General features: G+C 33.1%; 1 protein-coding gene across 1 annotated transcript; it reads left to right on the forward strand.

Moving 5' to 3' along the window:
• LOC138307063 (carbohydrate sulfotransferase 14-like) lies at window positions 1-8,422 on the forward strand. Its single transcript, XM_069247690.1, has 3 exons — window positions 1-27; window positions 6,924-6,977; window positions 7,280-8,422. The coding sequence occupies exons 1-3, from the start codon at window positions 1-3 to the stop codon at window positions 8,420-8,422; spliced, it is 1,224 nt and encodes a 407-aa protein (XP_069103791.1).
• Window positions 8,423-18,466: the final 10,044 nt, after the last annotated feature.

Raw genomic sequence — 18,466 nt, forward strand, 5'->3', positions numbered from 1 at the left:
ATGTGGAAGAACCTATTCGGAACAAAGGTAAGCAAAACGATTTCGGAAATTACCACGCACATATCTCTCTTAATATGGACTAAATGTAATACTGTTAGATATAATCTGTGTAACATGTAATGGAAAATTCACTATGTTCAAGCCTTATAGTTCAGAAGTTACATTACAGTGTGGATTTTTTCGGAATAGTGGAAAGCGAAATTATTTTGGAAATATCTTTGATTGTGTCTAACGATACTGGAATATAGCAGTATTAGAAAAGAAAATATTCCTGGTCCATGTGCTTCTTTAGCAAAGTAGTCAAAGTGACCCACAAGTTACAGAATATCAAAGTGGAATGTTTTTCAGAATAGAGGTAAGCATATTGGAAATATCTCTTTCGGGGTAATTTGAACTTCGATATATAGGGATATTGATACTGTGTTATTTGAAATGTTTACATTACCACCGAACAGTACCTGTATATGTTGTTACTATGCCCAATGTTTGTTATTTTCCAATATTAAAATTGGCAATTAGGTTTCGCCGTAATATACTAATGCCACAATCAGAGTTCAAGAGGTCACGAAAACACTGGATTCAAGTCTGTGAGAAATCACTGAAAATATGTAAAAATATTCTTAAAATTGATCAATTTGAAAATATATTCATTAATTTTAAATAATTGTAAATTCGATATTCCATACTTTTATTCTTAAAATTCATCAATTTGAAAATATATTCATTAATTTTAAATAATTGTGAATTCGATATTCCATACTTTCAAACACTTTGTTCAGTTTGGAAAATATGCAATGGCATGTTAAAGTCAGTGAAAGTTGCATGTGTGACGTTTCAATCACATGGGTCTGAGAATTAGTAACAGTTTATATAATTATGTGTCCAACAGAGTGCCAATAGACCATTTTTAGATGTTTTAGGGGTCTAGATCAAAAATCGGTAAAAATCATACTCTATATAGAACTAAACATGTAAAGGGTGGAAAGCTCCCCGACACAAAACTTCTACCAAATATGGCTTTAGCGGCTAAAAAAACGGTTACTACTGTTGGAAAAAAGCAATAATTTTCCTTTCAAATCATCCTACACATCTGTATAAAGTGCCGTCACTAAGACGATAGCATTCACTTTTCTACAAAAGTAACACGTAGATGTCCTCTGGAAAATATTCAAGTCTGTAAGACCATACAATAATCACAAAAAAATTATTCCGTCAGAACAATTAAATTTTTTTCTTTTCAGACACGCACAATGCATCGAAAAACACTCCTGTTCACTTTTATTTGCGGTGCTGCATTGGTCCTGCGGGGGATACTCAACCTTTCCTGCGAGAATAGACAGATTTCGCGAAGTAAGTACGTTACACCTATTGATCAATTTATCCGGTGACCTAATGAGCTACAACGCGAATATACCACAGCCCTCCAAAACACTAGTACACAGATGTTCGATCATTCAACTCATTGTTGTCCTTTTATGGAACTGTTTGTTGAATAGAACGTTAAATAAAAGGAGTTTGAAATGCAGTTCTTTAGTGTATCGAATATATACTAATCACGACAAAAATACGTGTATAAAGTAAATGCCAATATAGATGCATTTGCTTGTGTAGAAAAGTTTTTAGATAATATATTGCTCATGAAACTTCACTCACGAATACATGTGCTATTTAGTTTTACACTAACCCTGTTGTGTACCTGGTGCCCCTATTGTATGCTAGTAAAACTCGACTAAATTGAGGATATTTTCTTTTCTCTTCCTTATTTACTTTCTCATTCTTCCTAACTACTAACGTCTCCCCCTTGACACCGCTTCATGATCAGTTGGGACCTCGTCCTGGTGAGGAATGCTCGGGGTTCTGTCATCTGGACGAGACTCATCATTGTCATGGCTTCTGCTCATGTGTATGTGCCAGATAAAAGGGACATAAAAAGAAAAATTGATTGGCATTTTCATCTTCTCCACACAGACAAAAAGGCTTATCAGATACTTAAAAAAAAACATATGGTAAATGCATTGTAGCTGCACCAATTCCTTAGGTGTATGGGTTTTTCTTAGTGTTTCAGAAGCTTGAAGTAGATACAATGTCTTGTTTTAGGATGGGTTTTTTGTTTTTTTGGGGTTGTTGGTTTTTTTTTTTTTTTTTTTTTTGGGGGGGGGGGGTTAGAGATCAATTTGATATAATAGCATTGTTAATAGAATTACATTGCGATGCAGACATTATTCTGTTCTATACGTGGTACTGTAAAATCCTCCATATTGCCGGTAGCATATGCTGAAATTGCTGAGCGCAAGTTTGGTAATAGGTAATATGTCTGATAAATCATTAGATATCATATCATTCTTTTATTATAAACAGATTAGATGCCTTTTTTCATTCTAAACAGAGTTTCTAATTTAATTTTTTCTTTGACGTTTTATGATTGGTCTAGACCGCCTAGACAGTTCTTGACAAGAACACCTGTTCAGAGGTGTCATTGGAAATCCGGTAACCTGGCTATAAATAGACACAGGAAATTCCCTGTCTTTTCTACATTTTTGACCAATCAAAATAGAGCATTGCCGATCATCGGGCAATAGCCATAATATTAAGGAAACATGGCAGACAATATTGCCAGGTAGGATAAGGAAAAACATTTTACACATGTTTAATGTAGCCATATGTTCGAATATTACGTATATTGTGAAGAAGTCTATAAGAAGTGCTAAAAGTACCTAGTGAGGATACGTGAATGAAGCGTTTTTGAATTTTTGCTTAAATTATAGTCGTTATGTTTCCTTCAAAATTGTTTTCTAAAGAGGCATCATTTCATATAACAAAACAAATATTAACTTTTTGTAGGTTAATTGTTGAGCCTTTGAAAGGCGATATTAACGACATTACAATGTCGGCTAACTTTGGCTTGTTTGAAAAATGGGGCCCACATAGTGATGTTCATTATGTACATTATTTGATTTCCTATCAAAAGTTTCCGAATCATTATCGCTCATCTTGACTTCGATTTAGTCCTGTCTCTGCATGATTTTCAACGGGATTTTTTTTTCATAATTCTTCTAAATCATAAAAAAATCAGACAGATACGAATATTGAGATTTTAAGTTCATTTTGTTTAGAATTCAATCTTTAACGAACTGTTGCTGTGACAATGTTTTTTTTTTTATTACCAAAGAATACATCTACCATAACGTCCACAAGTTAGCATCACTGATGGCGGCCATCTTTGTATCAAACTCAAAAGTTCAGTATCTGAATCACGGGTAGCAATATGTATGCCAGGAACACTCAGTTGTGGTCGCTTTTTCCTTTTGCTTTCATTTAAGACTTCTACCACTTAATTCCCTTAATTCATGCCTTGGCATTGGAAATACTTCACTACTGTAGGTAAATACAACATTCAATATGTTACAATCATGTTATATATCCAGTTGATATCACCTGAAGTGTTTTTGTTCACACACACCAGTGATAATAGATAATTTAATTTGTCCATTTTCCATTAACTTATTTCCACATTTTAACAGACAGGAAATTACTCTGGCCATTTTTAATTATCTTTGATTTTCGCTTCACGTTACTTCCCAGGTTTGTAGTGTACAGGGTGTCACGTCCCATTACTTATATCACAATCCTTTACACAGAGAAACAATAGAGAGTTGGTTAATACAGAACATACACCACCATGATTTCAAAGGACCTCTTTCACGAACAATGGAAATTTGCCCACGAACCAATTTCATTAAAACTAAATGTTACATGTAGCAACATTAATGCAAACCCTTAAAATACGTTTAAAAAATTAAAAAGGTCACAGGGGCCTGTGCTGTGGCCAAATTAATGTTGCCCAGTAGAGGTGTATGACAGGGTTCCCTTTTTGATCCAAAAAGGTATCAAAATAATGTTTTATGTCATAAAACTGTATTATTTTCTGAAGAGTATAAATAATTACATATTATGATCACAAATATGTAGGCAAAATGTGACAAATAAAATTTTGGCTACATTTTAAAGACAGAAAATATCGAAATTTTGGGTGTTATTTTCGGCCATGTCAATTATTAACAATGGTAATTCACCCACTTCCAGTTTGAGTGCACCAAAAATATTTTCTAAAAAGTTGGCTCATTACCTGAAGTAAATATTGTGAAAATTGTGGACCGGTAAATTTGTCGTTTAAAGGTTATAATAGAGCAAGGTCTATTTTTAGCAGTATTACACCGTGGTCGCACCACGGCCCTTTTCAATCTTAAAATTGAGAAAACAAAGAAAGTAATTGCTTAATCTTATTTAATACTCATTAGTTACATTAAATGTAAAGTAATATATGATTTTACAACCTATATATTTTAGAATAATCAAAATATTGAATCACAATAACAAAGTATTTCGGAATTTTTAGGGCATTATCGTTCACTTTTCAAGCTAGATAATGATTGCAACTGCATTCTCAGAAATATTCTTTTTATTTACTGCTGAAAGGCATATAAAGTAAAATAATAACAAAATTTAGAAAAAAAATGGGTTGGAGTAGATTATTATGTAAGAGAATCAAGTTTTTACCAATTTTCACACATCCAGTATATTAGTACATATATGTATAATGTTGTTGTTTTTGAAAATATTGTGCTTTCAAAGTGTTGGCAATGGCATCAAATCACACCATTACATACAAGTTTTTGTTTAAAAAAACATAGACAAATTGATTTTTTTTCGTTCAAAATTGTATTAATTTTACTATATTAAGTATTTCTTAGCAGTTTAATATTTAGATTGTTCAGAACATTTTGTGATCAATCAACTGAAGTTTGATTTCGAGTTTTTGATTTTTTTCAGAATTTTCATGAATTCCATATAGATTAACTAAGAATTGTTTTTCAGTTCAAAAAACAACAGCATCTTTTATGGTTAATGAAACAGTCAAAAGTTTTTGAGGTCCATAGTTTTATTTTTCATAATTAGCTTTGTGTATCGTAAACACATCATACTATCAATCAAAATGGCATAAGGTTTATCATTTCAGGTATTAAATTTTGATTTTATAAGAAATTGGGTTATCACAACCTGAATTATACATGTCAGGGGGAGAACAAATAAATTGATTTATACGTGACACAAAGCTAAGCAACATACAGTATATGTAGTAAACTGCATTTAAATGATTTCAAGTTTGACACTCTCATTTCCTGTTTGACTGTTTCTCCATTATCTCTGTACGATTATTAATACCATATCCGCCAATTAAGATGTTTAGAGATGTTTTTGTCCATAAGGATTACTTCAGAATTACTAATTAAATTCAATATAATTCTAAACTCAAAGTCAGTTTATATAGTATGGAATAAAACCGTTTCATCGCCACACACTCTTTACCACGGGGATATACACCATGTACATGTACAGCCTTTCTTTTGTGTCTAATACTCAGTAAAGCTGTTTAATTTTCTAATTATATAATAATACTAACATGGAATTCAAATATGATTATTGAAAATAAAGATACAATCAGGTTTTGATGATCTACTTACAGATAACGTCTATTTTCATTATTAAAACTGCTACATTCAGTTAGTTATTTTGCAAGATTAAAGAAGTATTTGCCATTAATGTATCTAAATCTGAAATGATACATAAATGAGTTTCCCGACCAAATTAAACTTAAAATCTAAAACAATACAATATGTAAAAGTGATTAGATTTACATTTGTTAGCATGAATCAACATAAATGTTAATCTATCAGAAGTGTTAGCCCTTCAAATAATTGAACTACTGTAGGTTTGTAACATGACCCATGTAACCTGGTAACTATTCCCTGTCAAACCACACAGTTACAGAATCCCATTTTAATCACTCTTTTCACTGTAAATATGCTCTATAATTACAAAATAAATCATTAGAACAGTACATATTAGTGAAGCTACTTCAAATGCAAAACAGCTTATTGTGGTCATAAAACACCAAATGTTTTGTAATTTTGATTATGTAAAACTTAATTTTTCTACAAAGTTTCACTAAATAAATCAATTTGAAATCATATCAAGCGTTACAGATGAGTATTGGATTATACATTAATGTTGACACCGTTAGATTCTTGATTAATGATCCAAAATAAGCATATTCATAGCATTATGTAACGTTACTAAAAATAGACCTTGCTATATTATAACCTTTAAACGACAAATTTACCGGTCCACAATTTTTCTGAAATTTTCACAATATTTACTTCAGGTAATGAGCCAACTTTTTAGAAAATATTTTTGGTGCACTCAAACTGGAAGTGGGTGAATCACCATTGTTAATAATTGACATGGCCGAAAATAACACCCAAAATTTCGATATTTTCTGTCTTTAAAATGTAGCCAAAATTTTATTTGTCACATTTTGCCTACATATTTGTGATCATAATATGTAATTATTTATACTCTTCAGAAAATAATACAGTTTTATGACATAAAACATTATTTTGATACCTTTTTGGATCAAAAAGGGAACCCTGTCATACACCTCTACTGGGCAACATTAATTTGGCCACAGCACAGGCCCCTGGGACCTTTTGAATTTTTTAAACGTATTTCAAGGGTTTGCATTAATGTTGCTACATGTAACATTTAGTTTTAATAAAATTGGTTCGTGGGCAAATTTCCATTATTCGTGAAAGAGGTCCTTTTAAAAAAAACTGCAATCAAACATTTTACTTAGTTGCAATAAAAACAACAGCTTTAAAAAGTAAAACGGGTTTTGAGCAATTTTTTTTATTAATTACTGTGTTAAACTACTTGCACAGACATGATTTAATTTGTTGAGATCTGGGACATTACACGATCTATTTTATAAAGATGTAACGTGTTACATTGTCCGTTTTAATACATTCGGAAATACAGGAACATTTGTAAATGGAATTGCTGTAGATGATTTGTTTCTATTTCAGCTGGAAGCGCGGTTGTTACCGTTGATTTCAGTCGAGACTCAGCAAGCTCTATTGGTAAAGACACCAGGGCATGTATTTTAGAATGTAGTTCAGATTTTAAAATCTATTATTTTGATTAAATTTCTAACGTTATGTACTCAAAGAACGCATGTTGAAGACCCCTTGCGCGATTCCATCCCGACCATTCAGAGTAATTACATAAATTGTACGACTTGTTTCTCAATCCATGTAAACTAAATAAAGTTTATATTTCATATATATATTTTTTTTTATTTTTGTAAATGCTTGTTAAATTATATTAACATTTCTTACTAGTTTACGATTTGTTCTTCACATGGACTCTTTTCTCTTTACAGTCATCCAAACCATTAGAGAATACCTTTATGGATCCAGTTCAATCGCAGCGTAGGAAAACCCTTATGACAGAATGTCAGCTATTACAGGAGAAGAACTATTCAGGAACTCTTCCGGAAATGCAGATGCGAAAACATATGATTTATGACGATAAGATAAATCTTCTGTTTTGTCATCTCCCAAAAGTGGGATCAACATTTCTGAAACAAGTTCTCCATATCATATATGGACATAAACATGTACAGGATCCGTTTAGTATAGAGGGAAATGACGCCCATACAATGCCATTTAAAACATTCCAGGACATTCACTACGATGAGGCATTGACGATATTAATGCGCTCAACTAAGTTCATGTTTGTCCGTCATCCATACACGCGCATGCTCTCTGGATATGTCGATAAATTTTTCACAAATAACGTACAGTTTTGGGAAAGGACCGGGATACTCATTTTAAAAAATCACCGTAAAAATCCATCGAAAAAGTCAAAAGATTGTGGTCATGACAGTACATTTCCGGAATTCATCAAGCACGTGATTGAGTCGGAAATATCCGGAAATCACCGAGATCCACACTGGTATCCGATGTTTGACGCCTGCCGGCCATGTAGACTACAATATGATGTTATTGGAAAAATCGAATCGTTTAAGGAAGATCTGGAGAAACTTCTTAAAAGTCACAATCTTCATAAAGTTGTTGACATTTCAAAAATGAACCAAGGAAATGAAAATGAAGCCATTTCATTGACAGTTGATCGAGCATATGAAGTTGTATTACGCAGACCTACATGTATATCCCTTCCGCAGGCGTTAGAACGCGCGTGGAAGGTTCTCCAAATAAGAGGCGTGTTAAGTCAGCGGGCAGATTTTCCGTATGATAAGATCAAGAAAAATCCTAATATAACAAAATCTACTTTTCTTAGAGTTATAGCCAATGATATGAAGCGATTCCCTATGACGGAATCTGATAAGGAGCTGTCTAAAGAACAAGTAATTGTAAACGCTTATAAATCTGTATCGTCAAAGGATTTAGAGAAATTTAATTCAATATTCCATCCTGATTTTACTTTATTTGGGTATGGAAAAATAATAGGAAAGAAACATAATAATTTTTTAAAGTGGAAGCCATTTGAGTTAAAGTTATAAACTGATAACCGCATGAATATGCTATCATTGTGTGCTTCAGCGCCTATTGTGCGAATACAGTAAATTCCAAAGGAAATCGGCCCTTCTGTACGGTTTCTACCACATTGCTTATTATATTAGTTAAATATAACCTTCCGATCTTTTGATTGGTCGACATTTAAAAAAATTTGCTCATCAATCACGTCAATTGTTGGCGTCATCAATTATCAAATGACGTCATGTTCTCATACTCGCTGCTTGCAGAACAAACCCCTGTTGAGACATTGAGTACAATCGTGTGATGATAATTTGGCGGGAAATAAATGACACTCTTTGCCGTAAACTTGTCCGCATATCGTTCGACAACGGGCAGTTTCTTGTTCAAGTACTTACAGTTCCAGAAAGACGCTCAGTTATTGGAAATATATCGTTATTCTGATTATAGAGTTATTTATAATTAAAACAATTTTTGATACATTCTTCATGCAATTAAGATTTTTAGGTCATCTAGGTCATGGTAGCCTATTGCGATAGTCTTTTGTCTATCGTAATGCGTCGTGCGTCTTGCGTTAACATTTCCTTGTGAACACAATAACTTGAGTAAATATAAACCGATCTTAGTGAAACTTTGTGTGTAGACTAACTTTGGAAAGATTTCGGACGATTTCGAAAATTAGCTTGATTTGTGTGTAATTTACGGAGTCATTGTCCTTTGCACTAATAATTATTATTGCACCTTGTGAATGCGACAACTTGAGTAAATATGCACAGAGATTAATGAATCTTTGGATTTAGACAAATATTGTAATCAATTATAATTCATTATTCGATCTTAGTTGTGAACATGATAACTTGTGTAAATATTCACCAAAATCAGCAAAACATAATGTATTCAGAATTACATTAGGACCATGTGGTAGATAAGTCTTTGGCTTAACAAAAAGAAAAACCAAGTTTAAAATAATCTATTGACTTTTGTAATAATCATCATTATTGCTAGAAGATCACAGAGCCTTTGAAATATCAATGGATTATTTTGTTAACAGTAAAATATATTTCATAATGTTATTAATATAATAATAAATATATCATTTTTTCCGCTGCCTCCAGTAATCATACTTTTCAGAATGCTCAGAATGGTTCCAACAGCATTGTGTGTTTCCATTAAATCAGGTTTCGATTGTTTTGTTTATCTAAAAAGTGGAACGAAATATTGCTTATCTCTTGCTGCGGTCGCAACATTTTTCCAGCTATCTTCGGAAATATACTACGAAGATTGCCGGAAAATCTGAGATGTTGCTGCAGGTACAGACCGGAAGGGTAATTGTTTGTGGGTTATTATTTATTTATTTATTTATTTATTTATTTATTTATTTATTTTTGGGGTTTTTTGCGTGTCAATTCTGTGTCACAAGCGATTGCGATAAGTAACGATTGAAAATATAATTACGTTTGCTTAATGCTTAGGTTTATATTTCTTTCTATACCGTAGTATATGTTTGTTATTTATTATAAGTATTCTAGATTTCAAATATGAATGTCAAACGCAACAGTGCTTCCTGAGTACTCCATCCACGTGTATCGTTGCGAGCTAATCTATGATTTGTAATCTTCCTTTTACTTTCTTTCGTGGTTTGAAGTTGTCAATTTATAAGAAAACAATTTTTGAACGAAGTTTGAGCTTCAAATTTTACTTCAAGATAAATATATTTAATAAAAGTAATTGCGTCCCGAAAAAAAACCATGGAGCTATGTCCTGTATGGAATGAAGAACTGATTGTGCATGCACCAAAAGCAAAAATAAGTTATAATATATTATTTTTTTTGTGTTAATTAGACATATATATATACACGATTAAACACCAATTATTATTTGAAGGATGAGTATCGCTTATGCTCTGTCGGTGGTGGATCATCTTTAACTCCATACTTATGTTTTGTTAAACAAACGACTATAGAATCTTGCCATCTCTCGTTCCCTTCCTTGTGAAATCAGCTGTCTTTAAACACCAGACATATTGTTTTCTTATTGTTGTTTAAAGTTATATGTGCCGTAATTTTCATACTCGCAACTCAAGAAGAGTTTTTCATATATTATTCAGCACCAAAAGTTACCATAATTTTGAGAAATACAATAGTTAAGTTAATTTAGGTGTTTTAAGTCAAATAATAGCTCAACATGAATTTGGTACTGCCAACACTCATAATATATATGCTTACAATGCAATGAAATGAGCACGTATGGTCAGATCATGAAGTCAAGTTCTGGTCTCCAATTTCATCTCACATTTTCACAGTGTTATTAGTAATCGTAAAGTGACTTGTGCAGATATATTTTCATCTTAACATAAACAAAGCTTAAAAACAAGGAATTTTACATTGGAAAATTACAGCGTTGCAACTAATGTTTATAAGACATCAGACCTATTTATCAATGAATGAGTTCCATTCATCAGACCTTATGGTTTCCAATATATTGTTGAAGAAATAATTGCATGTAAAAATTTTGGCACAGCTACGGCACATATAACTTTAACGATATTAACTTCACTATTAACGAAAATTTCTCCATATTACTAAACTATTATACGGCGAAAACATCGCATGCATTAATCAAGAAATTTTTTATTTATAACGAATTTAATTATGTAGGTCAACACTGCCGCTGCGGTTTTCTTTTCTCTTCTTTCTCGTGTAATTCCTATACTTAACAAATAATAACTAATGCTCTTTCATGATCTTACTGTATATGTTTCATTTCCGTAAAACTATCTACAATGTATTGCATTTTGGAGATTTTAGTTTGCTTGATGGAGAATAAGAACTGTCAAATGTCAGTTTCAGAGAACCTTATTTTTCTCGTTTTCACAGTTAGAACTCTTGATGACTTCTAGCACTAATCAGAGGGACTCAATAGTGTTGATATCATATTTATAAGAAGAATGAAGTTTGTTTACTAGATAGTAAATGACAGAGACCCATTGTATACCGTGCGTTATCATTGGTATCGAGTTCGTGTAAACTAAATTACGCAAAGTCGTTTCAATAATTATCCATCGATAAACCGCAAGTAAATTGTATGTCTCGCTGTGATGAATTTCGTGTTACTAGAAACAAGACCAGTAATATAAAATTCTAGTATATCCACCCCTAGGTTATCTCATAACAATTCAAATTAAAGAATAGAACAACGGTACCGTGTGGTTGACTGTATGACGCAGAGGAAGAGGAAGTCTCTGTGATTGGTCGGTTTTGTTAATTTTCTCCAGAACTACATTGTACCTCCAGTTTTACTATGAGATGCTGTAAACCAACTCTCTTTCGCGTTCGATTTATTTACGCGAATTTTGCGAACAAGGTAAATTCGTGAAAGTTTATCTCCGCGAATTAATATCTTCCACAATTCTTATATAATCAAATGATTAAATTCAAATGAATTTCCATTTAATTTTACATCCGCGAAACTTAATCTCCACTAAAATGTTTTGAAACGGAAATCGCGAAATTTAATTGCCGCGAAAGAAAGTTGGTTTACAGTATTCCTGTGGTGGATGTAACGTCATAATCAGGTAAAAACGGTATAAAGCTAGTATATTAATAACCCGAAATAAAAGGCCAAAATAAATTTAAAGTAAAATCAAAATCATATCTATGGAATACATATTCAGCCACTATTAGGGCCTTCTTCAGTCCAAAATAACACTAACACAACGTGTTCGTCTACATGTTTGTTTACATCTATTGTGCGCAGGTATGAAATGTCTCGGCCCGTTTTATGTATGCGGTGGGTTATTTCGACCCAACATGCTATGTGCACTAAATCACCCCCAGTGTTTAAACAATGGTTATAACCACAAGATACTTTATTAGATAGACTCATGTAGCCATAAACATAATACTGACGTATCAAAAGGGGATATTAATGGGAAATGTCGGATGTATCAGCTTTTCGAGGTGGCAATCAAAATTGCAGTCGAAAAGTTTGACAATCGACAAAGGGTATGTTATAATGTTAGTGAAAGTAATCAATGGAGCATTGTGCATCAATTATGCCAGACTGCACGATAGACCGGAAATATCTACTTCTTGCTAGAATAAACTGAAAATAAATGTCTACCTCCGAATCGGAAAATAAAGTCGAAAAAGTAACATTTTTATCATTTGAAACAGACTATAAGTGATAGCGTCTTACGGAAAAATTGAACGAAGGTATATGTACATTTAGATAGGAGGGGCGGAAATAAAATGAAAGAAAATGACCGGAATTTGGTACGTCTGCCAGAAAGAAATAATTGATAGAAAGAGACATTTGCCACAACAATCCGGAACAAAACCGGGAAAACACTAGTTCATACAACGATAAATCCTTTCACAATTGCAAGCCATGTTTATTGATTGAAGCCTAGACACAATAACACTGCATAGCGTATCATTTTAGACAAACAATTCCCTAATTGCTTTTAATCCTGTTTGTACAGATACATGTCAATTTAGAGTAGATTGATTAATGGAGATATAACTTGGCTAGTAAATATTAGACATCACAATAGTTGGAGAACACAGCTATACAAGTGAAACAGAATGCGTTGAACATGGACAGCTGCAGTGCAGTATATTGCTGGTGTCAGTTTCATCAATCTTACAGTAAATTTTGTTAAGAAGTTTCCATAGGAAACCATTATGGACATTAATACATTAACTTAATGCTTTCCTTTCATAATATTGATTTATTTTCGATAAATGATCATCCTGGACCCAATATCGTCAACATTCCTTAACGTTTAAAGATGCTACACCGCAACAGAGCATAAATAATATTTTTATTCTGAAAATAATTGATGTTTAATCGTGAATATAAAGGTCTACTTAACAGGAAAAAACATTGTTGTCAAATAAACTTTTACATGTGTTTGTATGATAGAACCTTAAATCGATATCTTCAATTACTAAGTAGCTTTACAGGATACATCGGATCGGACTACCGTACATCAAATGACACTTTTTTTTCAGTTGAGTTTACTTAGAAATTTGTCCTAAGCAACTTTTCCTCGATGCTCCAGGGTTCCTATAACTGTCGTTTTATCCACACTTGAATTATTTCATAGCAAAACTGAAGGTAGCTCACAGGACAAATATTGAACAATTACAGGTCTGCAGAGACTTCCTTTTAGGATTCTATGCAGAGGCACCGATGCCATCCTTCAAAGCCACACAGTCAACCACAGTTTGCCTTTGAATGATGTCTTTGCAAGCCTGTGGTTGGTCAGGTTTTTTCTTCTGAACTGCCCTCGGTTTTGATTTGACACATTATAAGGGCAGACAGATAGATTCTTTATTTCCTCAATGTGGAGATTACATGTCTCAGACAATATATGTTTTATAAATTTATTTATATGTTTTTTAAAGAGAACATGGTAGAAATGTAAGTGGTGTATAAGTTACATATTTTGTGATATACAATCAACAATTGGTCAGTTTAGCTTACCTTTCAGATATAGTGTCACTTAGCAAGAAGACATTTACTTCAGACAGAACATGCTCTATACATCGTACAACTCCGAGGATGCAGGTTTCCCACACATCATCTATTTCGATGACAAGCCTACTGCCGAGGAGGAGCAAATGTTGATCGCTATCTTCGAGTAAGTCATACTTCACACATAGTCAGTAATCTTTAACGTATTCACAATTCTAACAAGTATTATCTTCCCAAAAAGTTAAGTGGGCTACGCGAAAGCTTAACCGGCCGGGTCATTTAACAACCCTGGTTTTAGTACCAGGATCAAAGTGTCAGATCAGGCCATTAGTGTAATTATAGTTACATTTCAGGGCTAAGAGCCATTAGTTCACAAAGCTATGGTCTGTATACACAAACTCTGATTATTCCCTTTTCATTAGAATCTGCTAAAGTAAACATCCGTGTGAGAACATACCGTATAGCTGATAATTTTCGCGAATCAAAATTTTCGCGATTTGGTCCTATAACTCGAAAACCAATTTTCAGCGAATCAATATTCCGCGATTTGGCATCGAGAATATATATATATAATGTAATTTCTTACGGAAGCGTATTAAGCTCACATAGGAAAACGAAAATATTTTATTTGGCGGCTGCGATATAGAGATTGAACAGTGTTTTGATTGCGTTAAAGGTGGTATGAACACAATGGGATACAGACATATCCAATGTAGCGCATTAGCTCTACATGTAGAATATGTCTGTATCCCATTGCGTTCATACCACCTTTATCGCAATCAAAACACTGTTCAATCTATATATTTACATGAATTAGTATATTTTTAAATGTTCGTGATCAAATTTAAAAACTATGTTGTTTGCTAAACTAGTCAGGATGGCCGTCGATATAGTTCCGATTGTTGAATGTTATAGCTGCAGTTTGATTTGAAATATAACAATGACATCTTTCAATTTTTTTTTCAATTTGATCAGATATAAAAAATGTCCCCTTTCCGAGCTACTTCAAGCTCAAAACTTCAATGGCTACAATACAGAATAAATCAACATATCCTCACAACAACCTCAGACGTATTTAGAATTGGCTTATCTGAAAATCTACATTGCTTTTTCTGTAAGACAGAAATAGAAACAATAACACACATATTTTGGGAATGCAGAGAAGTGCAATTATTTTTTGAAAATTTTGAATTTTTGCTAGATTTTTTATTTATTCCTTTTTCTTTCAATAAAAAGACTATCATTTTTGGTATACCCAACAATAGAAACATATATTACAAAACTGACAACCTAATTTTACTCATTTTGAAACAATACATTTATAGATCTAGATGTCTACAACAAAACCTATCAATAACATCATTAAAATCTATTATAAAGGAAAACTATGATATTTAGAAATACATTAGTATTGGCAAAGGAAATAAATGTGAAGAAGAATTCAATCAAGATTGGAAAAAATGGATTAAGCTTATAGAAATCACACCCAATCTCTGACAGCACGACTTGAAATACAATGAAATAATACATCTGATAATTTTAAAATATTAACCAATAATTCTGCGGAACTGCATACCTCCAGCGAATATATCCCATACTACTCTCTCTCTCTCTCTCTCTCTCTCTCTCTCTCTCTCTCTCTCTCTCTCTCTCTCTCTCTCTCTCTCTCTCTCTCTCTCTCTCTCTCTCTCTCTCTCTCTCTCTCTCTCTCTCTCTCTCTCTCTCTCTCTCTCTCTCTCTCTCTCTCTCTCTCTCTCTCTCTCTCTCTCTCTCTCTCTCTCTCTCTTTCTTCCCCTATTGTACATGTATGTATATTTATATAATTTGTGTGTGTGTGAATGTTTTGGCATGTGTGTATAGGATAAAAAAAGAAAAAGAATTGACCAAATTGAGTATGTATAAGTTTGTATATCCTATAAGTGTGTGAGTGTGTGTGTAAGGGAAGGGGGTGATAGTGTGTGTGTTTGTGTGTGTAAGATAAAAAAAAAAGAGAATAAGATTGAGTAGAATGCATGAAAAGGATGGTGTTGATAAGGAATAAGCTAAGAATAAGGATAACTGATAACTGTAATATTACAGATAATAATTTACTGATATAATTCATATTGAAATGTGTTTGTTTACTAAGTAAGGATGAGGAAATGTATTACTGTTGTATGAGAATATGTCTGGAAAAAAAAATTAAAAAAAACAAAAAACAAAAAAAAATGTCCATTTTGAATAAAAATTGAGATAACTGAGGCGGAACGACTACCGATATGTATCGTTGACAGGGTAGTGATGCGGTCCGAAGTGGAGCGAGCCGCCATATTTGATTTTCAACCGAGGAAAGTATCTGTGATATAGCCTGTTGATGGTATGACCGTTGAGCTGTTGAATGTTTGCCATGTATGTATCGGTCTACGTACATGTATAGACTAAATTCTTCTTAGTCATGACTTTTACTTTATTGTACGGATGATAGACAAGCATGGTGTGTGAGGAAAGCCCTCGGTGGTAGCCCCGACCAGCGATTCCTTTTGTTGTTTATTACCGTAACAATGCCAGAACACATATATTGTTTTGATGTCAAATACATATTTAATTGGATCTAATAACAACTCTTTAGTGTTATTCTGAAATTCGACAACGAGGAAACACTTTAAACGGTATTTACACTTCATACGGTAGGCCTGCTGTCAACCGAGTACTGACGAGCATGATATTATCTGTGCCGCCTAAGGATCAGTCTTGAGACAAATAGAAGACCGAAATCGTTTTTTAGTTTATTATTAATTCAAAGCAAATCTGTCATCTGTGAAAAGGTCAAATGTAAATTAAGAAATTAAAGTTCACTTAGATTATCATATGACGCAAAATCTTACCGGAGCGAGAACTAGAAGTAGTCCGATCCTACTCCGGATTTGTATTCATACGTCGTTGCGTTTACGCTTTGAACGCAACTCCCCTCCCGTTGACTATATAGGGGCATATGTAAATATAAAACTATATAACAGCCGCCAAATAATTATCTGGCGGTCGCCAAATGATTTATCTGGAAATACTTTTCAGGATAACGAAAATGTTTTATTTGACGGACACCTAATTTTTCTGGCGGCAGCCATAAAGTTATCTGCCAAAACTTTAATTGGGGGCTGCCATATAATTATCTGGCGGCCGCCAAATAAAACATTTTCGTTATCCTGTAAAATATTTCCTATGTGGGCCTAATACGGCTTTCGTAATTTCTGAATTTTTCTCCTGTGAAATCTTTGAGATCATGGCAATGAGCCGCGAAATCGCTAAAAAAAAACAGCCGTTACACAAAGTTCTCTTTTTAACGGAGAGTAGTGTTTGGAACGGCGTAGAGATCATGGTGTTATTTTAATCATATTTTTAAAGGATATATTGGTGATATCCGGAGGGTTTTTTTTCTTCAAAATGCATTCATCTAAATTTATATGATATATAAACAAGCATGCCATGATTTTATAGAAGAATATCCGATGGAGTCTGTTTTATGATCCTTATTTCCAGAGATTACATTGTACTAATAGTTCATCGGGTCAGCTTTGTCGCATGATACGCTAATAAAATGCGCATGATACCTTTCTTTTATGTATCATTTAGCTATCTTTATAACCTTCAATAAGCTTTGGCGTGTTAATATCTTTCACATTGGAAATTAAGAACAAAAATATATGTGTGAAGACTTGGTATTGAACTGCTAAGGTGACATGTATCTTGTACACAATAACAGTGCCCGGTTTCACAAACGTCTCTTAAATTAAAGGAATCCCTTCACTTAAAATTCTCCATAGGAAAGCCTTACAGATACTAAGGAAGGCTCCATCACTTACGATTTTTTCAATGTTTTGCGATTTGAACTAGAAAGGAGAAAAATATTCCAGTAATTTAAAATCTCCGCTGTCGTGTGTTAATGGTAAACATATTTCAGTATTTTAAAATCCCCGCTGACGTGTGTTAAACTGTTAATGGTAAACATATTTCAGTATTTTGAAATCTCCGTTGACGTGTGTTAATGGTATATATGATTCAACGATTTCTAATATTTCGCAATCAGAGCAATGTCCTGTGAAATCGCAAAAATACCATACCACGAGAAGAACTGGTCATAAGATGATTATGAACCTGGTTTTCAACAGATTTTATGTTGTTCTTCATGCTTGGTAAACATCATGTCTGGGATTCGGGCTTTTCCTGGTGCGTGAGGCAAGAAGTACTAATACATAGTGAAAACGCCTTTGAATATTTATCAATTCTAACGGAAAGATAAAATGACCCGTAATGTTTTATGATACCATGCACAGTAAAAAAAAGTTGAATAGTTAAACAAAAGTTTAATAATAGTTAGGGGATACCGAAATATGGAAGAATTGAATTGAGATGGTGGAGGCAAACTGGAATACATTGAACTGTTCGGGTAGCAATTTCCGTACGAGTAAACTTTTAATATTACGAACAATTTAATGTGTCTCATTGATAAAACTCATCGTCATAATATTATCACGTTTCGATTAACTCAAATTATAACACCTTTATCAAAGTCGTAACATGCATTCAGGCTTTTTTCTCGTAAGTTTCAATAA

This window comes from Argopecten irradians, chromosome 14 (genome assembly GCF_041381155.1).
Source record: "Argopecten irradians isolate NY chromosome 14, Ai_NY, whole genome shotgun sequence".
NCBI lineage: Eukaryota > Metazoa > Mollusca > Bivalvia > Pectinida > Pectinidae > Argopecten > Argopecten irradians.

Coding starts and splice junctions, on each gene's coding strand:
- LOC138307063 (XM_069247690.1), top strand. CDS start 1: ATGTGGAAGAACCTATTCGGAACAAAG. Junction 28..6,923: donor AGAACCTATTCGGAACAAAG/GTAAGCAAAACG, acceptor TTTCTATTTCAG/CTGGAAGCGCGGTTGTTACC. Junction 6,978..7,279: donor AGACTCAGCAAGCTCTATTG/GTAAAGACACCA, acceptor TTCTCTTTACAG/TCATCCAAACCATTAGAGAA.